The 22,345-nt window shown below is 39.6% G+C and overlaps 1 protein-coding gene across 2 annotated transcripts in view; it reads left to right on the top strand.

Moving 5' to 3' along the window:
* Positions 1 to 22,345, top strand: part of arhgef10la (Rho guanine nucleotide exchange factor (GEF) 10-like a) — a 147,246-nt gene that overhangs the window by 94,708 nt on the left and 30,193 nt on the right. For both annotated transcript variants that reach the window (XM_053653400.1, XM_053653399.1), the window contains one exon: positions 1,876 to 1,997. In XM_053653400.1, coding sequence (XP_053509375.1) covers positions 1,876 to 1,997 — 122 coding nt within the window. The remainder of the gene's footprint in view (positions 1 to 1,875; positions 1,998 to 22,345) is intronic.

The following is a 22,345-nucleotide window of genomic DNA, read 5'->3' as shown; positions in this document are numbered from 1 at the left end:
AGGATGTCTATGTATTACGGAGTTGTTCTGTGCTATTATGTCAATCCCTGATGTGATCATGGTCCAACACTATTTAGAATTTCTATGTCCTACTGTATATAATCTGCCATTTTGAATGAACATTTCTTTTATTTTTGGTTGCTGCATTGTGCTTCAGAGCTCTGGTAGCTCCCACCACCTGAATCCAGGCTTCATTAATTGACTTCCAGAAGTGCCTACTTTGCATGCTGAGGTGGACACCTGTGCTATTTCTTAAGACTCATTATGTTGAGAACTTCATGGGAGTTTGGACACTGTGGTGCTCTGCAGGATCACGCCTACTCTGTTTAGAAATAATGCTCTTACAATGAGCTGTTTAGTACAGTATGTACAAATTTCTGTCCTTCATGAGTCACTTATGTGAATAGGACGATATCAGTCACAGAGTCATTCTTTTCATTCATGTGTTGATGAAACCTTTTTCTTGTCTGGAAAGTTTGTTAAAATGTGTTTTCATAACTACTTCTACCTCCACTAAATCGATGCGTGTTCTGGTCCTTGGAGCTTTCATTCATGAATATGATTTCCTTATATAAGTAGTCTTATTTCAGCTTCTTTCTTTTTTTGTTGTTGTTGTAATTGTAAAAATTGTAGTCTAAGTTAGTTTATCGCTACAAGAAAATGGTGAAACATGTATTGTAATCTCAAATATATCTAAATACTCAAAAAGGTTATCTCTTCTTGAACGTTACTGTATCGGTAATTCTATATAGTTCTGATTATTAAATAAGGAATTATACACTAGGGGGCATGCTGTTAAAGAGAAATATCAATGACTATGTGGTGTGACGTGTGTTGACACAAAGCATAGACAGATAGATAGATGGCAAGCAAGCAGCTGATTTTCCTTACCGCTCTCACCCTGAGGTTAATTAGTTTCCAAAAACAGTTTGTCCTGGACTGTTTTATTCCTCTTATAACACAGCCATTTTTCAATGCTAGCTACTTTTTATTAATTAAAAAATGAAACATTATACTTTCTATCCTTTTATAGTTACATTCAGTGTTGTGAAATGTATACACAAGTTAGTTCCTATGCTGTATATAGTGTAGTACATAGAGTGAGACCTCAGTTAATAAGACAGAAATAAAACATATAAATTTGTTGCACAAAGACACTGTAAGTACATCAAGTTTTCCGAGTAATACACATACCCTTCTGGGTTCCATTGAATTTCAAAATGTATATTTGGTGAACTGCACAGAGAAAATTGTCTTTTTTTTTTCTGCGAGGTCATATAATAAATGATTCTCAGGGTCCTGAGTCTTTCATTTCATTCAGTTGCTGTTGCCAGGCTTCGTCTAGTCTGGAATGTTTATCTGTGTGTGTGTGTGTGTGTGTGTGTGTGTGTGTGTGGATTGGATAAGTCATATTTGCCATTACGTTTGCACAACATCTACCTTTTCTAGTGGCCAGTGAGTCCTTGGAAGTTTTGTTCAAGACCGAGATTCCCTCTTTCATTTGATTCAGTGAATCTTTTTATTCAAAATCAAGATTAACTTCGTTAAAGAGTGTTAATTATTAATTATTAAAACGTGGGGGTAATGACATAAATTGTAAATAAGTAAGCAAGATGTTCAATCAGGCTGTACTTCAATTTGAGCAAATGAATCAGTGAATGAATCTGAATGAATCCTTTTGCTGAATGATCTCAAATGACTCATTCGGGGGACACTCAAAAGTCTCAAATGTTGAATGTTTTCAGCTCTAGAGTGTAATTTGTCACAGTTGTCCATACACACACACACACACACACACACACACACACATGCTCCTCTGCTTCTTGTTCCATTTGATTTCATCATTTCATGATTCATTTCATCTTTCCCATTCAGGGGAAGAAAACACACCTGGCTGGATCTGTGCAGAAGATGACGGGAGGACAAAGGCTCCACTCTGGTGTCCACTGCTTGCCTGTCGTATGCCTGTCTTCACCTCAAAAGTCCAGGACTGTAAGGTTAGCAACTGCCAATATCTTGACAGGTCTTGTGTGTGTGTGTTCATACTTGGTTACACTGCGAGATTAGAAACTATGGACCATTGGAAACAAAACTTTGTTTTGAACTGTACTTTTAAAAAAAAAAAAAAAAAAATTGATTAGCGGAAAGTTGTGCTTTTTTTTGTTTTTAAGACAAATATCCCTGGTCATTCCTCTGCGAATTCTGCCATTTCTAGCCTGAGGAGATTGAAACTGTGCACCAGCACCACCTTTAAAGGTGCGGTCGGAGTGTAGGAATGCCTTGCAAGAACATGGCAGACTTGTGAAATGATAAGTTGACACCGAAACCTTGCCAGAGAAACTGGCTGGAGAGAAAGTGGCAATCGATAACGGCTGTTAAGCCTGGTGAGTCTTTCATAGATCAAAGCCTGAACTTGAGTGAGAGACACGTTAAAAGCGCTTTCGTGGTCAGTCAGAAAGGTATAAAATCAATTTGTACTGTCTGTAAGATGATAGCACAGACTACATTTTCAGCCCTAATGTTGTTACGGGACTTGCCTCTGTGTTGCAGGATGAGGCGCCAAATTACCGTTGCCTCCATGGGAGGATGTTATAAAGTGATCATGCAATTACTTTAATGACTGTGGGACACCTGAGCATAAATCAATGCGCCTGCATTAAATTAAGGTTCTGTGCTTCAACCCAATAGCCAGGAAGTTGAGGGCTAAGAGAACTCTAGATCTGCAGGAACTCAAACTCTTTCCAAGAAATCATTTTTATATACAGTACCATTGCCCAAGTTCTCGATGTAGTTCTGTTCTATATACTGTATGTGCATACTTAACAGTTCATATGAATGTGCTCTTTTTTAATACATTTTTATTTCTATGGCAGACGCTCCATATAAATGGATTTTAAAATGTGTGTAATCATTGATAGGGTGAAGTATTCTGTGAGGAAGCCCTTTCGGAAGGAGTCTCCATTGCCAGTAACACTAAATAATTAAATAGTGTAAAAATAATAGTGAGAGGTAAAGCTAATGCTCACTAGAGTTCACTAAGGCTGTAACCAAATTTGACTGTAATCCGTTTTTAAACTATTATATAAATCTATTTATATAATTATGTAATTATTAATTACACATGTTCTTGTTTGGGTCGTTTTTTTTTTTTTTTTTTTACAAGTACTTTCCAAATCTTGTGACCTTTTTCCAACGAATGAAGTTTTTAACCAATGAATGAAAGAGTTTTCTGGGTATGCTTTCAGCCCTACATGTCTCTCAGTCATGATTGTTTTTCTTGGCTTTCTGGTTAATTTAATTATGTGTTCTGTGAAACCAAACCTCACAGCAAATAAAGCAAACGTAAAAATGACAGCAGCACTTAAACACTCCATATTCAATCAAGTTAATGAAATTTGCCGCGTTTGAGGATTTAACACAATGTACTGAACCGTCATGGCAGGAAAAGAATACCCATTGTTTATTCAGAAGAGGATGAGGTGAGCCACCACCAATTTGCCCCTGAAATCCACTCTATTTGAGGACAAATGGTGGCATCTTAACTGTCAGATTGTTGGTTAGCATTTGTGGCTTTGTTGAGAAGGAGTAATAAGGTAAATGTGGATTAATATGAGCCAGGCTGCCAGGAGAGACATTTTCTCACGGACAGAAGGTGGGTTTAGAATTAATTATTGGAATTATTGTTCCACCAAATGACTCGAGGGAAAGGTTTAGTCAGCTCTACCTTTTCCCAGTTTCCTTCAATGTCTTTGTTTTTTTTCATCTCCATCCTCACCCTGCTAGTGGGTTGAATTATTCCATGCCAAAGCCTCCAAACATCTTTCTTCAATCTTGGCAGCTGTCTGACTTGGCAAAGTGTTCGTTAGTGCAAGGAAGGGAAACATCTGCGTCGTGGGGATGGCGAATGTTAACGACCAAGATTAAAACAAATGTGGCCAGAGGGGATCAGGGCTTTTACCATTGTAATATGATTGTAGCTTGACTGTTATCTTGGGGTCATGTGAGGAACAGTGGTAGACCACAGCACAGTGGTAGACACAATAGATAACAGTTTCAGAGGCTTCTTTATCCAAAACTCACATGGTCCCCCAGTCAGGATCTGCATTTCTGTACCTTTCAGCTGTTGCATATGGAATCATTTCTAATAAGAACATGGTATACCATTGGAGCTGGATGTAGTGGTGATTAACGTGAAGAGTTCTCATATTAGCAATTGCACTGGTTCAATCCAAGTTTGCTCTGAACTCATCTTTTCCATTCCGCCAGCTTTCATCTCAACATCAACAAATGACCATTAAGTCGTCTGGCATTATGTTTTCATTGCCCGGACTTTATTAAACAGATTCAGAGTTCGTCTCTTAACTTCTGAGAAAACATTTCACCAGAATTGACTTCCGCTACATATTGAGTGCCTCACAGAACTATGAAAACTTCTTTATTCTGTTTAGCTCTTATTTGAAAGTACTTTTATACCTCAGGGATTTCATCATGGTTTCTTTGAAGTGAATGATGACATGGAAAAAAAAAAAGAAGAGATTTTGGAAAAATCAGGCATCTTTTTTTTTTCAGTGTAGGTCTCATGTGGAGAGATGTTGACTTTGAAGTAACAGAGTATGAGACTATCCAGTTAGGTTTTAACCCAAAACTGGGATGTTATATGTTTGGGATGTAATATGGATACAGATGGGTGACAAATTAAAGGAAAACTTGAAAGTCCAGTGCCAATTTACCAGCATGGTTTGGGCCCAACACAATTATTAAACCACCAACTGAGGGAGTATCTTTTGGAAGAACAGAGAATCTTTTGTACATTGCTCCATTACTGTTCCAAGGACTTGTAGAGTCAATGTCACGGTGCACTGAAGCGGTTCTGATGGCTCTTGGTGGCCTAGCACCTTTCTTTGTGGTACTAACATACATTCTTTTTGGTTTTCTTTGTAGCGGAAGTGACCTTAAATCTATTTCATTTATTAATTTCCAGGAATGTTTTTCTGTCTTCTCATCCCAGCTCAGTATTGAATTCTATTTTTCGATTTAGCATGACTTCAAATAAATTCACCCTGAAAATTGTTAGCTACTTCCATGTAATTGTATAAATAGAACATATCTGAATTAGACAAAATGTCAAAATTTTGGAAAATAAAGTAAGTAAGTAAATTCAGACTTCTTTGCCAGAGGTCTAGCGAAATGGGGTAGCCAAGTTAGACCCACTGACATCATGTGGCTCCCCTTTCTACATTATGTACGGCCTTCATAGGATCCCTGTCAGACATTAAATGCACACAGCTAAGTAATAGTTATAACGTTAGGCTATATCTTATGAAATATGCTAATGTCATGAATTTAATATCATTAGTTAATGGTAGCTAATTGAAGAATTCCAATGTTTACCCCACCCTAGATAGCCACCCCAATACAGTGATGGGTCTAACCTGGCCAGTCCATAGTAAAAGGTATGGGTATGCCCATCAAAAATAGGTGTGAATACTCTTACTTTATTTTGCCACATTAAATTATATTTTTAATACTTTAGATATGTTCTAAATGAGATATTAATCAGAATTTTGTGACAGTGCCAGAACTTTATTTTCGGCTGTCATTGGTCACAGTGACACTAAGTCAGCTGTCACAGCTGCTACGCACTGTAAGACCACCAGTCTCAACTAACGACCAAATAATTCTTTGATGATGTGCATTGTTTGTTTGCGACAGCAATATCAGGATAAAATCATACAATGTAAACCCGGCTTAAGGCAGCTAACGAATCAGACGGGAGGCTCACAAAAAGGAAGTTCATCCTGTCAATCGCTTGTGATTTCCGATGTGTTATTAACTCATTGACTTATCGCCATCTGCATCCTCATACGTGATTAGTTTGCAGAGTCATGTCATTATATTCCCCGGAATGGCCTGCAGTGTGGATTACTCGAGGGTGTGCAATCTTTTTGGTCTTTGTTGATCACTCCTGTGTAAGTTGTCTAGCTTTGTGATTGAGTTCTTTGACCATGGCCCTCTGGTGCTCCTATTGTCCCATCACTCCTGCTGATGTTCTGTGTGGTGAGTGAGATGTGCCATGCCTCCACCAGCAGCCCCCAAACTCCTTGACTGACTGCCGACTGCAGATGAGATCGCAGAGTGACACCTCCAGCGATAGCGAACATGCGGGCCGAGTCTATTTATAATGCCAGTTGGAAAGGGACTGATATACGACGCTGATGACTTGCTGCTAGAGGGGGGAGAAGAAACCCACACATCTTGGTCTGATGCATGGCATGACCTGACATGAAATATAGATCAAACATCGTCTCAGAGAAAGGTGCCCTTCTCGTTTCATGCCAGCCCTCTATTGATTTAGGCTTTTCTTGTTGTCTGGTTGTTTTTTTTTTTTGTTTTTTTTTTTGGAGTCATCATGATGAAACCTTCCTTCCATTCAGAGCACGTAGAGATGACTCCTTGCTTCCTTTCTTTTAACTCCCGATTTTGTTGTTTTCTCAGCTCCGTGATGAGCAGATGCTGCAGAATGGATTAAAAACTCTTCCTTGCACATCTCTTCTCATGTGTTGCGACTCTGCCTCTCTTCTTCTGCAGCACTATATCCCTCTGGCAAACACAAACATGTAAACAGCAGGGGTGCTGAAAAAGTGCCTGCGCATGTTTAAGAAGCATCAACAAGACCTGCAGTCATATATCTGCATGCCTTCATCAGGAGGGCTTTGGGTTATTAATTACTGATGCCACAGCCTCCCACCTGCCTGGTACGCCCTGCTTCTCCTCCATGCCTTGTTATGGATTTGTGTAATTAATGAAGAAGGCCATTGATTTTTTTTTTTTTGTTTTTGTTCCCTGAAGAAGACTCCTTCCATCCACTCCTAATCTGCCAGTTGTTTATTCATACCATGCTATTGTCGCCGAGTGTCAAGGCTGAGTCGGACTGATTTTCCGCCATGTCACCAGGATCAGTAAAGGCCAAAGAAGCATGCCCTCAGCATGCACACTACGTCAGAGATGGAAGCAAGTGTCAATCTGATTCCGTTCTTCACTGTTAGATCACAGCAGGCCTGTCGCCTGGACTGTCACGGCCCAGACCAGTGAAAGCTCTATGGTCATGGAAAGCTCACCAGGATCTCATCACAGCCTGGGGAAAAAGTACTGAATGCTCCTATTACATTTCAGTCACTTTTGCATTAAACAGCCAATATTTGGCCCATGCTACAGGATATTTAGGCCGATTTTAGAACTGATTTGCCTTTCCTGATGCTGGTGTCCCGAATTCAGGCTGATGTTGACCAATAATTTTCAGCATGCTTCTATGCTAACACCTCGCTACTCCTTTAAGAGCAAAGTGTTAAATTGTTTCATGAATGCAATGTACTATAACCTAACCATGGAATCTCCCATTTGAAAAAGACTCTTGACTTTCCCTTCATGCTCTGCGAGCCACACAGATGTCTTTACCCATTTAAAAAAAAAAAAAAAAAAATCAAAAGTCATGTCTGGACAGGAAAATCTGCAAGATCTGCAAGGTTGAGCTTCTGATCTGTGAGCGTAATCTGAATGTGTGTGGTGGAATAACACTCAACGAACCTCAAACGCTCAGAAGAGCAGCTGACTTTCCTCCATTGTGCAATACAGCACTACAACTTGGTGACAGTTTTTTTATTAGGACTCTCGCCTGAGGATTGCAACCAGGATTTGCTACATTAATCAGAGTGCATAGCCAGCAGCAGCAAAAACTCTTGACGCATCAGTGTGTTCTGGGAGAGAATGCCTCGGTAATGATCCTACTTTTTTTTTTTGTGGAGTACTCGCCTGCAGTCATCCGAGCTAGACAAACATGTAATGATCTCTCAGGTGAAGTTTATTCCCACTGAGCTATTAAAGGGATGTGACAAGTGGGAAATGGTTTGAAGGGGCACTGAATAGAGCAGAAGGACAGCTGTTCTTTTTTTAACAGCTTGAAAGAATGGATGTGCTACCTAGAAAAAGGCATGCTAATCTATTAATAGGTTGCGTTATATAATGTTCCAACACTGGATTTGTGGGGGCATCTGATTAACTAGATACTTTCCTTTTTGTCCTGGGCTTGAAGTATAGGCACATCCACCTCTCCATGCACTTTTAACCAGTAGAGGGCAGTGTGACTCTGGTGTGTAGGTAACGGAGGTAGTATTGCACCAATGCAGAAGTGCGAGGTCATCTGTATAGGGGCTGATCTGTTGCTTTGACAGTTACGTGCTAATTACTGGACCTCATCCCTGCTCCAAAAGTGCCTTGAGCATGGCATAAAGTGTCTTGCCCTCCATTCCCCCACTCACTATCACCTCATTCTTATTGAGTGAGCAGGCAGCCACTAATATAACCTTGACGAGAACGGGAAAGCACAAGCAAAATGTGCTAATTTAAACGTCAGCACTCCGTTTGACTTACCCTTAACAGCATGAGGATACTTTATGAGAACAGTGCTTCACCGCACCCTGCTAACGCCTCGTCTTTTGTTTACCACACTCCTGCGAATTTCCTCGCTTCATACCCTCCTCCTGCTCCTCGATGCTAATTACACTGTCAGTCCTCTCCACCTGATTACACCACATGGACCACTGGATAATGTCAAAAAATTAAATGCCTCAGTGAAAATCAATTGTCTTGTAGAGTAGGGCACTCAGTTTGTGACTGGGTGAGGTAAATATGTCCTCTGGTGAAAACTGCGGCAACTTGAAGTGTCCCATCTTCCACAAAAAAACCCCAAAAACGTTTCATTTGTGTTTCGCCATCACCAAAGGCCGATAAGGTAGATGCTCTGGAACAAAACAGCAGAGGACTAGGTGATATAAGCCTCATTCCATTCCTTATCAGGGCTTGATTAGTAGTGGTGCTTTGTAATTGAGATTACTGTGAGCTGAATATTAAACTGCTTTTCTTTGGGCATTGCTAGGAAGGGCGAGCATCCTTGATTTGTGTTGGCTGCTTGACAACACTTCCTGCTTCACCACAGGGGCCTAAGGACCTTTTATTCTCTTCTCTCAGTCATCGGATCAAGAAGATTAACCACACGTCCTTCTCTTAGCCTTCACATCTGTTGTTTTCTGCCAAACCCGACCTGGCATTTCCCTGTCAGGTTCTGGAGGCTAGCAGACATTCTCACACTTTAGGATCTCCTGGTTTCATGCTTGGCATGAAATAAAATAATGGTGTGAAACAGAGGGACTCCTGGCTCCCAGTCCTCTCTTTATCCCCATTTTATATAACTCCAATTTGGCATTGTTGTGCTGTGTCAGAATATTGGTGCCAGGAGGGATGATGAAACACGCTGAGTCTCTCATTGAATTAACTGGACGCATCATAATCAGATGCACCAAACATAATAATAAAAAAAAAAATTCAGTCCACACATGAATATGAATGTGGCTTTGTGATATGCTGGCAATGTCAGACGCTGCTCAGAGCACTAATATGCTGAAACACTTGCTGAATTTCTGCCGCCTACTAATGATATGATGTCTGTGATAATAGCCAAGGCCTGTTAAAGAATACCTTGAAACAAATTAAATATGTTTATATCGAATATTTATCATGTGTTTAGTGATTCTGGTGCTGATTTGTTGGTTGGTGTTGTATTTTTGTTATTCCTGTCAGAAGTTAGAGGACACGGGGGACATTCATGGCAAAGTGCAAAAGTTCTTAGCTCTGTCCTGAAGACTTTCCTGTGGGGTAAAACTTACCATTACAAAGTGCTGATACTGGAGACTCCTTCCTTCAACAGTGCTCTTCAGACTCTTCAGAATAGTTCAATAAAGGGTTAAGGTTATGAAGCCTAATAATGCCAATCTATGACAGCTAACACCAGTGATTTTGGTTGTTCCACCAAAATCTGCTTATTTCAACCTGCATCCACTTGTCGGTTCGATTAAGATACTATATGACAATAAATAGCAGGCAGGTGCATGGTATTCTGTTTGACAGGCCGCCATGAAGCTTTCAGACTCCTTGGTGATGTTTATGAAGGAGGAACTGCAGCTGTCTGTATTAATTCAGTTGAAGTGGAACCACAGTGCTTCTGATGCTGCTTGCCAACACACTGTCGCTAGTTTGTATTCCTCCCCTCTACACCCTTGTATCGAATTCCTATAGGCTAAAGGACTGCTAATTGCAGAGTGCATGCAGCAGAATGTTAAAAAACACCCACGTATGGCTTTAATGTAAAGTTTCTCCCTGTCAACTCCTACTTCACATTCTTTGCTTTTAAAATAACTGAAGAGTAAGACATGAAGCAGCTCTAGTTTGGCCATGAGTAAGGCAAAAAAAAAGTCAGTGCAAAATGCATTAACAAATTAACTTTATATGAAGTTGAGTTCCCTTTCAAAGGGAGCTCAATGTTGTGTGAGTTTCACGCTGTGGGAAGCACCATCGCGCGGGACTGGTATCTGAAGCTTGTGCAACATCATGCCTATTTATAGGCCTGCCGTGATCAGGTGAAGTGGCAATTAAGCACATGGCGTGATAAAAAACGGCACCCATGAACCGCACCTTCAGCCTTATCATCTTCAGTGAGACTGCATGTCGGTCATTTGTGTAATGCTCACAAAAAGACTCTTTGTTTCCTCTCTATCTTTAAAAAAAAAGAGAGAAAAACCTCTTTACTTTTCTGTCCCTTTAAAAAAAAAAAGTGTGAGAGAGAATTCATGAAGTGTGTCACACCTTGCTCTCATTTCATCACGGGGAGGATGGACACACACTGCTATGTGAAGTGTCTAGGGTTGGAGCATGCCAGGGCAGCCTCGGGAGGTTTGACTGTGCGCCTTGTGAACACCTTACAATTAGGCAGCTCCGCTCGCAGCTCGCTCTCTTCTCGGCTGAAAGGAGTTGGGTTTCAGAGTCTCACGGATCTGGGCCGGCCACTTGCAAGGCAGCCAGCTGGCTCAGGCCCTGGGGATCTGGTATGGATCTGGAAGAGGACCCGTAGAAAAGCACTGCTCTATCTCTTGCTCTGTCTTCCGGGTCCGGCTCTCTGCCAGATTTTGGAGCTTGCATCGCGACTCCTCCTTCCGCTATGGAAAGCAAAAAAAAGGACTTTAAGGAGCCAGAAGGGGGTGACATGGCACCAAAAATGGAGAGCAGCTCTCAAGCGTATAAAGAGCTGCTTGAAATGATTACTAAGGCAGTTGAAAAGCTAAATCTAGACTGGCCCGGGGAAGAGTAAGTGGCAGGCTGGACGAGCGCTTTCTCCCCAATGAAAATAAATCTCCCTCACACTGCAGAAAACTCCCCTTTTGTCCCAGAAGTGCATGATGAAATATCACGCTTCTCGGGAAAACCATGCAGTAGCCATATTTATAACCCCACGACGTCGGATTATTCGGCCATCAAGGGGAATTAACAGCATGGCTATTTAGCTAAGCCTGCTAATAGGCCAGTTCTGAGAATGATCATAAAGGCCAAGCAGAAAAAAAGGAATGTTCCTGAGGCGCCGCGGAGGGACGTATCAGGGGATGTGAGGTTGTTAGGGTTACGTTCGCGCCCCCTGTTCAGACAGGCGCAACCAGTTCTTCTCTGAGCAGGGGGAAATTTTTTATCAGTGAATGCAATGTACATTCCAGGCAACCGAAATGTGAGGGCAGACGTCCTGTCGAGGCAGGGGCTGAGGCCCGGGGATTGGTGACTCCATCCAGTGGTGGAAGTGGTGGAGTCCATATGGTGGTGATTTGGCCAAGCAGAAGTGGATGTGTTCACCTCCGAGGAGACAACACACTGCCCACTGTGGTTCGCCCTCAATCCTCCCACCCCTGAGGGCACCAACTCATAGATTCTGTTCTCACAACTGAGGTTATAGAGACCACGTTGAATGCTAGAGCACCATCCACAAGGAAATTGTATGCGCTCAAGTGGCTACTTTTTGTCTCGTGGTGTGAGGAACATTAGCTAGACCCAGTAAACTGCACAATAGCTATAGTCCTGGAGTTCTTACAAGGACGTTTCTCAGCAGGGTTGGCTCCTTCTATAGTCAGGGTTTATGTGACCGCCATTTCGGCCAGCCACGCCCCTATTTATGGAGCCTCTGTTGGGCAAAATCCTCTAACTTCGAGGTTTATGCATGGTGTCAGGCGGCTGAGGCCTTGAGAAAGGCTGAGACCTTTCTGTGGTACTGGAATGTCTGTCTAGTGCCCCATTTGAGCCCTAGAGTCAGCCTCAGACAAGCTTCTGACTCTCAAGGTAGCTCTTCTGCTGGCTCTGACATCTCTCAAGTGAGTAGGAGATCTACAAGCTCTCTGTTGCCCCTTCCTGCCTTGACTTTGCCTCTGGACTAGCCAAAGCCTTCCTATATCCTAGGCTGGATTATGGTCCTAAAGTACTTACATCTGCTGCCCAGCCAGTAGTGTTGCAGGCTTTCTGCCCTCCTCCGGAACATGAGAAATTGCACCTACTGTGTCCAGTAAGGGCTTGCTGTACTTAGGTACACCGCTCTGGCCAGTGGCGTAAGTCGGAGCAGCTACTGGTCTGCTTTAGTGGCAGCAGTAGAAGTGATGCTGTGTCAAAGCACCACATCTCTAATTGGATAGGGGAAGCAATCGCTATCACTTATGAGACAGTCTTGCTACGCCTCTGGGCATAAGGGCTCATTCCACTAGGGGGTTCACCTCCACGAAGGCTTTGTCCAAAGGGGTACCCTTACATGATGTGTGTGTTGTGTCGGGGTGGTCTACGCCACACAAATTCATTCGGTATTACAGCCTGGATCTACATTCTGCATTGGGCTTGAGTGTCTTGCAGTGACCCTCGGGCTTGGATCTTTTGAACAGGCCATGCTGTCAGTATGACAGAGTGGGTATTCTTGTTCCCACAGCGTGAAACTCATAGAACGTTGAGTTCCCTTTGAAACGGAATGTCTGGGTTACACATGTAACCCTGTTCCCTGAGAAGGGAACGTGACGTTGCGTAGCTTTGTCATACTGGGGCATACCTGTGAATTGTATCTTCACTTCAGATAATAGAGGCTGATGGCGTGGTTCACAGGTGCCGTTTTTATATCGCGCAACGTGCTTAATTTCCATGTCACCTGATCACGGCAGACCTATAAATAGGCATGATGTTACTCAAGCTTCAGATACCACTCACATGCGAGGGCGCTTCCCACAGCGTGATGCTCACACAACGTCTCGTTCCCTTCTCAGGGAACAGGGTTACATGCGTAACCCAGACATTCTTGTTTTGGTGATGTGTTTATGCTGTTATGTTTTTAGTTTGCTGTTGTGTTTCTCATTTGGTGATGTGCATTTAGTTTTGCTGTTTTTTTATTTGATGTTTTAGATTTAGTTTTGCTGTTATGTTTTTGGTTTTGCTGTTGTATTTCTGTACTAGCTGTTGTATTTTTCTTTTTGCTCTTGTCCTCTTGGCTTTATTGCGTTTTTGGTTTTGCTGTTGTGTTTTGAATTTTGATATTGTGTTTTAACGGATTTGAGGGCCACCATCAGTTTCCCTGTCTGGCTGCGAGTAGCTTCGCCTGAGTGCTATACCTTGATTTCCTTTGAATCGTGAGTCTCCGCTTTGCTCTCCTTGCTTCCTTTAGCCTGTGGCTAGTGACGAGGGAGGAAGAGTGTGGAGGTGGACATCAGAACCAGGCAATTATCAGTTAATAACCAACACAAAAGCTGTTAGTTTTTGCTAGTGTGTGGGAGATGCCTGTTATTTTTATTTATTTATTTATTTTTAATGAAGATTTGAGTGTTAATGCAAGTGCACAGTGACGCTTTCGCCTTTGTGACTCAGACTTTAAAAAAATAATAAATTATTCCTTGAGGTTGCTGCACTCACCAAACTGTGTGGGTTTACAACCTACCAGAGCTTATTAAAGGCTAATGGTGTGGTGTCCCAGCTTACCATCATGTTCACAATGTATCACTGGATTGTACTTCCAGAGGATTATGAGATTTGATATTAATGTCGTTGCTCATTACTTTGGCACTGGATGAAGTCAGACAGCAGCTTTTAATATTGCATTCAGATGAATTCAATCTGTAACTTGGTACATACCAGGTCTCACCTTTGCTTCAGTGGATAATAATCTGGATACTGTATATTTGTACCTTATCTTTTTCTCACACTTTGAATCTCACTGAAATGAAAGCAGGGTTGTAGCTATTATGTGTTTTGAAGTAACTTGGCAGTTGGTAGGAATTTACTCCAAAATACTGCTTAATTAATTAAGTAAGTAAGATTTCAACTGGTTCTTGCTAGTAACCTGAAAAAAAAAAAACACGCTAAAATTAATAATAAATGCTAAATAATATAATTAAAAACTCGTAATGAAATAATTATTTGAGTAGTTGTAACTTATTTGAACTAAATTTCAATCAGTAAAATCCACAGCTAAAAGCCACCATTTTTTTCCCTAAAAAGCCACAATAATAAATAGAAAGTTTTAAGTGAAACTACTTTTTTTTTTTCATTACATGCTGCTTTTTTCCTAGTTAAGCATTTTACAAAATCTTTCAAGTTACTTATAGTGTAATTCTCTCGTTCTCTCTCCCCACGCACACACAGTGGGGTCCAAAAGTCTGAGACCGTATCAGAGATCTGGGATTTTAAAAAAAAAGGAAATAAACAGAAGGATTTATAATTCTGAAATATTTCAAACAAGTACAGTAAATGTTCAATATCTTGTATATTTAATAATCAATATTCTGCACTATTTCTAGGTTCCTATTAATGCAAGCAAATGTGTGATATTGACCATGTTAACTGCTTGGTACAAAAGATCAGATTTCCCTCATGCCCAATTTTTTCTTCTTTTGAAGCACACGTTCAGACGACATGCTGATGGAGTTGATCTAAAAAAGGTTCATAAGGTTTTGCATAAACTTGTGGATTCCATGCCAGCTCGAGTGCACACTGTAATTAAAGCAACAAAAAAGCGGACCTACCAAATACTAGGAAACTCTGAAATTAAATGTAAATATGTCTAATATATAAGATCCTAATTTTCATTCAAGCTGTTATATAAAGTAATATTATGTGTCATGAAAATGGTTGTATTATATTAGACACAAATGGAAAATAGAAGCATTTTTGGTGGTGCTCTCAGACTTTTAGTCTATATATTATATTCATATACAAATAGATATTAGACATTATGATTTCATTTTCATTTTCTCCTTAACCATGCAGTATTAAAATGAAATGTAGTATGAGTGTGCTTGTACTGATCAGTTTTTTCTTGCACCAAGTGAATACCTAGAACTTAGGGGAGGTACTTGATGAATATACTTGAATGCAGAATGTTAAAAAAATAAATAAATAAATAAATATATATATATATAAATAAAATGTGTGTGTGTATGTGTATATATATTTATATATAAGTTAAGTAAATTATGTCTAAACTGGACATTATATGAATAGTAATCTAGCATATTCATACACAGTGGAAGGGTAAAGAGTGCAGTGAGAATACTTGTGAAACATAAAAATACTTCATCTGTCTTCTTCAGAGCATTAATCACAAGGCAGATGCCTGCTTGTTGATCAACGCATCTAATATGCGCCAAATTCAACCACAGCTGAACTAAGAAATGAACGTTTCACAGAAGCCGCAGGAGTGAAATCTAGAAATCTATCCGAAGGTGCAAACACAACATCTGTGTTGGATCCTGATGATGTTAATTGGTTATCGTTAATTCATTCTCCCACATCAAACATGGAAAGCGAAGCGACGTAATAACCCAGTCATTTGTAAACTGCTACACATTGTTCTGTTCATCTGACAGCTTGACAATTAAAACGGCAATCTTGCCGCACACAAGGTCACCTCATTAACATTTTGCGTGGTCAAACATCTGTGTGATTTTTTTTTTCATTTTTTTTTTTACCTTTAACCACTTGCCAAATGAATTCTCTCACATCTCTAACTGTCCTGATGTGGATGTGCTAATAATATTCCCTACACGTGCATCGTTAGATAATCCTAGTTCTTAACAGAATGTGATTCTTTACTTGGGCGGATCGTGGACATTATAATCACCACCAAGATACAACATATGGGCTGCTTTCCCTCGGAGGAATGGGTGGGTCATGTCCCATGTAGGGCACCAGGTCATGGGTACCACCAGCTGTGAACCTGGCCTCTAGCAGCATTGACAAATCTCTCTTTAATTAGCTCTCACCTGCTTTATCAGCTGCACTACAAACCCTGCGTCAGATCTTGCTTTCATTTATTCACCTGCTTGCTGTCTTTTCTTCTTCTTCTTCTTCATTGCGGTTCCTGGAGCTGAATGAGCAGCAGATGGGTTTTCAGAGGAAGTCTTGAAGGATGTGTGCCCTGCGAAATTGACTGGGTGGAATGGGGCATCATGTTGATATGTAAATCACTTTCTCACTGCTGATGGATGCACTATGCCAAGAGACTCGGACTGTGCACACATCAGTATTTAGACCTAAGGTGTAACTACAGGCTTACTGTAAGTGCTATTCAGACAGTCTGATCGGATTGTGAGTAAAATAGACGACGCCTGTCTAACTTATGTTGGACATCTTCTTAAAGTTCCCATGGAATCAAAATTGATTTGTTTTGTGGCTTTTAGTATGAATATATTAAGCTTTAAGGTTATCTATGAGCTAGTGCGCTCCAAAACAATGACAAAGTTTGCACTGAGAAGATATATGCATTCAAAATTTACAGTCTCTCTCTACCACCAATAAGGATCAACAATTTTTGTGACGACATTCAGCTTCTCATCAGTTTTTCTGTCAATCAAATGCTCTCTAAAATCTGAAATGTCTCGCCTCCAACATTATAAAAATCACCTTGCAGAAGTTGTCGGTTCGTGAGTGTGCCTCTGGCTGTTCGAACGCACATGTTTTATTCAGTTTTTCAACTGTAAGAAGGTTAAGAATGAAATGGCTTGATTTCATTCACTTTGAAGAAGGAGTTATTTGTGCCAGCTCACAGCTTTGTGACGGGCATCATTCCCATGATTCCTTCACCTATATTGGGATGTTTGGCGTGGGGTTTGCAAGATACTTTCAATTGGCAGAGACGGTTGTTCCTACCCTTTACACTGTAGGGGCATCGCCTCCACAAGTGAGTCCAACACATCGATACTGTTTGGGCTCGCGTCCATGTTACTAATCGTCAAGTATGCCTTAACCTGGGCTCTGAGGTAAGCAAAATGCTATTGGCTATTTAAAAACATGGAGGAGCCACTCGATAAGTCCCACCCTGACTTCCTGTTTGAGTGGAAATGGCATCAAAACATCAAATAACCCTGCGCGTGATGGGGCTTTAGCCTTAATCAGAGACATTGCTTATCATGGAGACAATTTTTTAAAATGTATAAAATGATGAACAACCCTTACTTAAAGAGAGCGATAAGCATAGCATCTTATTAACATTGATATTATTGATAGTATTTCATCAATTTGACTCAAGATAAATTAAAAGTGTGATAATGTATAGCGTATATCCTGTGCACATATTACTATTTCCTGTACAATTGTGAAATTGTACAATCTTTAGTGCTTTCCCATCTTCTCATTTTTAAATCCTATTTTTCTTATCTTTTTATTTTTTTAAAATTGTTTCTCAATTTTTTTTCTACATCATATTACATTTCCACAATGTCCACAGTTCAGTCCACAGTTGCTATTCCTGTTTTTTTGGGAGGCATAAAGCCAAGCACTTATGTTCAAAGGTGGTCGTCTAGACGCTACTGAAAAAAAAAAAAAACTGTCTCAGATGTTTCTACTGAAGAACAATCCAGCCTTCTCAGAGGTGTGAACTACATGCAGGTAATTTGCATAGCCTGAATGCTGAGCCCACAAAATCTATATAAGCAGGGACATAACCCAACTCTGGATATGCATAACTTCTGCATATTCTCAATTCATTGTTAAGTTCTACGAAGCCGAAAAATATTTTTTTATTATGTGGTGTCTATGTATGTTAATATTTTCCGAATGTGTTGATTACCGTAAACACCAATCTGTATTTCTCAATTTCAGGTAGAAATGCACTAAATTTCCTGAAACATGATCTGATCATATAGTACATAGTAATGTTATTTCCTGCATGCTTACGAATCGTCCCATATCATTAGTTGTTTACATTGTGGGCAAAAGTTATTGCATTGTCATGGATGATTATGGGAAAACTAGAATTTTGTAGCATTGTATTATTCTACATTGAATACTAGGGATACTAACAAATTAACAATATCAGGAAGGTCACCTTTGATTTCATGTCGTCTGGAAGACCTTCTTTTCTTGGGTTATATTTCCATTATTTATAGTGAAGCAGTCTATTCTGTAACTTTGAGGAATTGTTCAGTAACTACTGTGAAATTGTGAGAGTGAAGAATGTATATTCGAAGCTGCCAATGGCTCCTAGAGGGTTGAGGTCAGAGGTCATCAACTGGTGGACCTCGGTCCAGATATGGACCCAGCCAATTATTTTCAAGTTCTTGAAAAAAATTACTGTAGCAGCGATGATGAACTGAAAAAAAAAGAGAGAAAAAAAAAAACCTCTGGTAGTTTTAGTGAGTCTAGTTTTCTAAACATGAACCAGCCCGGTTTTTGTAGCCGATCTGTTGTGGTTTATCCAATCATATTAATTTATAAGCTAGAGGCATTATTTCAGAAATTCAGAAGTTTTAGAATTTCATAGATATCTCATTATATTACAGTTCACTGACAGTAAGGATGGCTTTTGTTGTCTACTTTTTTTGCACATAGAAGTATAAGATATTCTCTGTTTGTAAAGATGTCTCATCTGTTCAGAGTCTGGTAGCGTGAATGGAATTTTATGTAAATTAACATTTGCAAATTTTTGTTGAAATTTATGTTTAAGGGCTAGCTAAATGTTGTTTGCATATAATTATCAAATGTCATATATTTCAGTGGAAGTAGATCTTTTGCATTGACAGCTGGCAGACAGAAGTAAACCTGATCATGCAGCAATTCCTCATGGAGAAGTAAAATAACCCCCTTGCTTTAGCCGAGATAGACTGAGAGCTGCTATATTACTCTTACATCTGGACAGCAGTCAGGTGAGATGCCCTTTGTGGATCCAGAATACATTTGTTACTACAGGGAATCATATAGTCCATTTCTGGGGCCTCCAGATTGAATAGACAGCCAGATAGAACAACTTGCTATTCACTAGAGACTGGTCAAAGACAAAGTAATCTCCACCTGCAAAGATTGCTTGCATCTCACACAGCTAGAATCTCGAATGACTCGGACCACCGTGCACCGCTAGTGTGTACTTTTGTCATGACTGATGTTTGATTACCAATTAAACATATCTGTCCTAGATGGCGAAGGAGAAGATGGAATAAAAATGAGGCCCGGCAGCAGGACAGAATGTGCTGGATGAGTGTGAGTCAACGAGGTGATTCAATATTTAAGTGTGTGTGTGGGGGGGGTTGCTCATGTTGCACAGATGGCCTCAGGCAGTCATCTGACTCACTTTATTTTTGGTGTGTTTGTATTTGCACGTACATTTTGCAGATTGGGGGAGGAGGTGGTGGTGGGGTGGGGGGGGGGTTTAAGGCATGATTGATGCCATAAATTGCTTGTGATTGATGCTCACTTTCCTCTGCAGCATCATTAAATAGCATTAAAACTGCACAGATACTGACAAGGCCCCCCACCGCACCCCACACACAGACACAGCTCTCTACGACACAATTACGCATACCTTCTGCTCTGCCGCTTCGCTCAGCATTCATTCTCTCATGAAATATTACGATGGAGATACTGTTTGCGGTCTGTGAACATTGTAAAATTCCGTCAATGGTACGGTCCAGGACTGGTGTAGAATTTTTGCTAATTGTACAGCAATCCATAACAACATTGTCCATATCCTTATGAAACTACAAGCTTAATGTCATGTGCCTTTTAGTGTTTATCCCTGCTATTTGTAAGTAGATATTAGCACCTGATAATTATGTAGAAAAAAGCAACAGGTGGTAGCTTTAAAAAAAAAAAAAAAAAAATGCCCTTATATGAGGACAGCATTTTATTTTATTCATTGCAATTCACAAGAAAGTCAATGTACCAGACTATATTAACTTTAGTAACATAACTTTAAACAGTCACAAGCATTTGCAAATAAAAATTCCAGTGCAAACAAACACCAGTGTCAGCACACACACATAAGTACCATTCATTCATTCATTGCTTTGAGCTGACAGGAAGGCTACAATAGCGCAAATAACTACTCTTTACAACTGTGGTGAGCAGAAAAGCATAGCCTGTCAGCCAAGAACAGGAATCTGAGGTTACAGTGGGCACTTACTCACTCAAACTGTAGATAGTTGAAGATTGGAATTTCTGTGAATCTGTGCCCACTGTCCTATTCTAAAAAAGTACGTAAATAATAATACTCAGAATCACAATAAAAACAACTGTTAACATTCTCCAGTTTAGTAAAATACAAATCTACAGTACAGTATATGTTAAAAATGTCTCTTATCATTCTTCAATTAAAAAAAAAAATCCTACCTACATAATAACACTGTTTCCATTATCAAAACCTGCAGGTTTTTAGTTTCTAATCTTTAAAAGAAAAGTCCTTGATTTATTTTCTCGCTTCTTGGTTTTCCTTGATTTATTTTCTCACTTTCTTGGTTGTATTTATCCTTTCATGTTCATTGCTTAGAAATTGTCTTTTTGTCATACAAGCAATATCACTCATGTCCCTGCAATAGTCCCAGCTTCTGAATCCTTACAGATTCTCACAGTACTTTATATTGTTTCCCTTCAGCATTTTTTCATGTTTTAGACCAAATGTAAATGTTTTGCAAAGCAGAAAATGGTTGCCAAATTTTTTTTTTAACATTACTTTTGTGAACGCAAATTTTAACTGATGTCATCATACGTGTTGTGTTAAAATGTCAGAAAGATTTGTAAATATCACAAAAAATTACACTATGCAAAAACATGACACGGTACAGTATGCTGTTGTTAGAATATAATCAGTGACGATGCAAGGCAGAGTTACTAATACTGTACCACCCTGAAGTTGATTATTTTCCAATAACAGCACACCCTGAAGTATTTTACTACAACAATTTAATTTGTCCAGTAACTGGTGTATTAATGATTTTTATTTTATGAATTAAAATTTTTTAGAACTATTTTCTATAGTTACTGTGATTTAATGTTTTGACCATGCATGAAACAATTATCACCCTATAGCAGTTATAAACATTATTATTATTATTTTTTTACCTCACAGGCCTCTTAATTTTTGTCTTAACAAGACAAAAAAAATGCAGCTTGTCTTGGTACTGTATGAAAAAAGAATAAACACATTAATGTAAACTTGTGATCTGCCTTGCTTTGTGGAATTAATGTAAGAGCTGCTGTTATAGAAAATTAACCAACAGCTTCCGACCAATCAGAATCCCTACAGAATCGAGCATTCAGCAGGGATGTGGTATAAAGACCGATAACACAGCCTATGATCAGACTTACTGTACAGTATATATATAACTGTTCTATGATCCTGTGAGTGAAATGATGTGGATTTTCCTACATATAATCATGAACTGCACAACATTATGTTTTAGTAAATCAAATATTCAAATGATATAACATTCAATACATAAAAAAAGGGAAAAAAACACTTGGTATTTGTTTCAATAATTATCAATTTTCTATCATTTATATTTTGCATCAATATATTTAAGTTATTTATTAAAGCTAAATTTGCATGATGCTGATTTCTTAATGCTGCCACTTTGTCCATTTGGTTTTGATGAGCATGGATCTGAAAACATATCAGCAGCAGTTATAGTCACTATAACCCTACTTCCACTGACTCACTCTTTCAAAGTACATAAACAGTGTTTAGACCTTAGCGTTCCAACAATACGGACACACTTTTTGCAGCAGGAAAGCACCTTGGCCTACCTTCCATTGCCCATTTTATTAGCGCTCTGTGTTTAGCTGCTGTGAAAAGCTCTCAGGCCTACCATTAGCCACTACCTTCTCCAAATGAAAATGCCTTCAGGAGTGCTGGAACAAATAACTATTTTTATTCATGCTCATAAAATTGGACTGCACATGCTAAACATGTAGCAACTGGAGCTCGTTCTTAACCTCAGGCTTTGGTGGAAAAGGCAGGCTTTGCTATACCAAAGGGAATGACTTTAATCAAAAAGGAAATTATTATTTATAGCACAACATAAAGCTTCAGAGAGACTGGCATCATATCAGATGATGCATAAAACAAAACAAAATAAAACATCAATATCGCCAATGTTTTTGATTTGTTGGATCAAATGCATTTTCCAGTTGGATTTGTAGGCGTTTGTTCAGTGGAGCAACCACTACTTGGGCCAAAAATGAA

The sequence above is a fragment of the Ictalurus furcatus genome, chromosome 21, assembly GCF_023375685.1.
Source record: "Ictalurus furcatus strain D&B chromosome 21, Billie_1.0, whole genome shotgun sequence".
NCBI lineage: Eukaryota > Metazoa > Chordata > Actinopteri > Siluriformes > Ictaluridae > Ictalurus > Ictalurus furcatus.
Note: the sequence above shows the minus strand (reverse complement) of the source record. Positions and strands in the feature narration are given on the sequence as shown.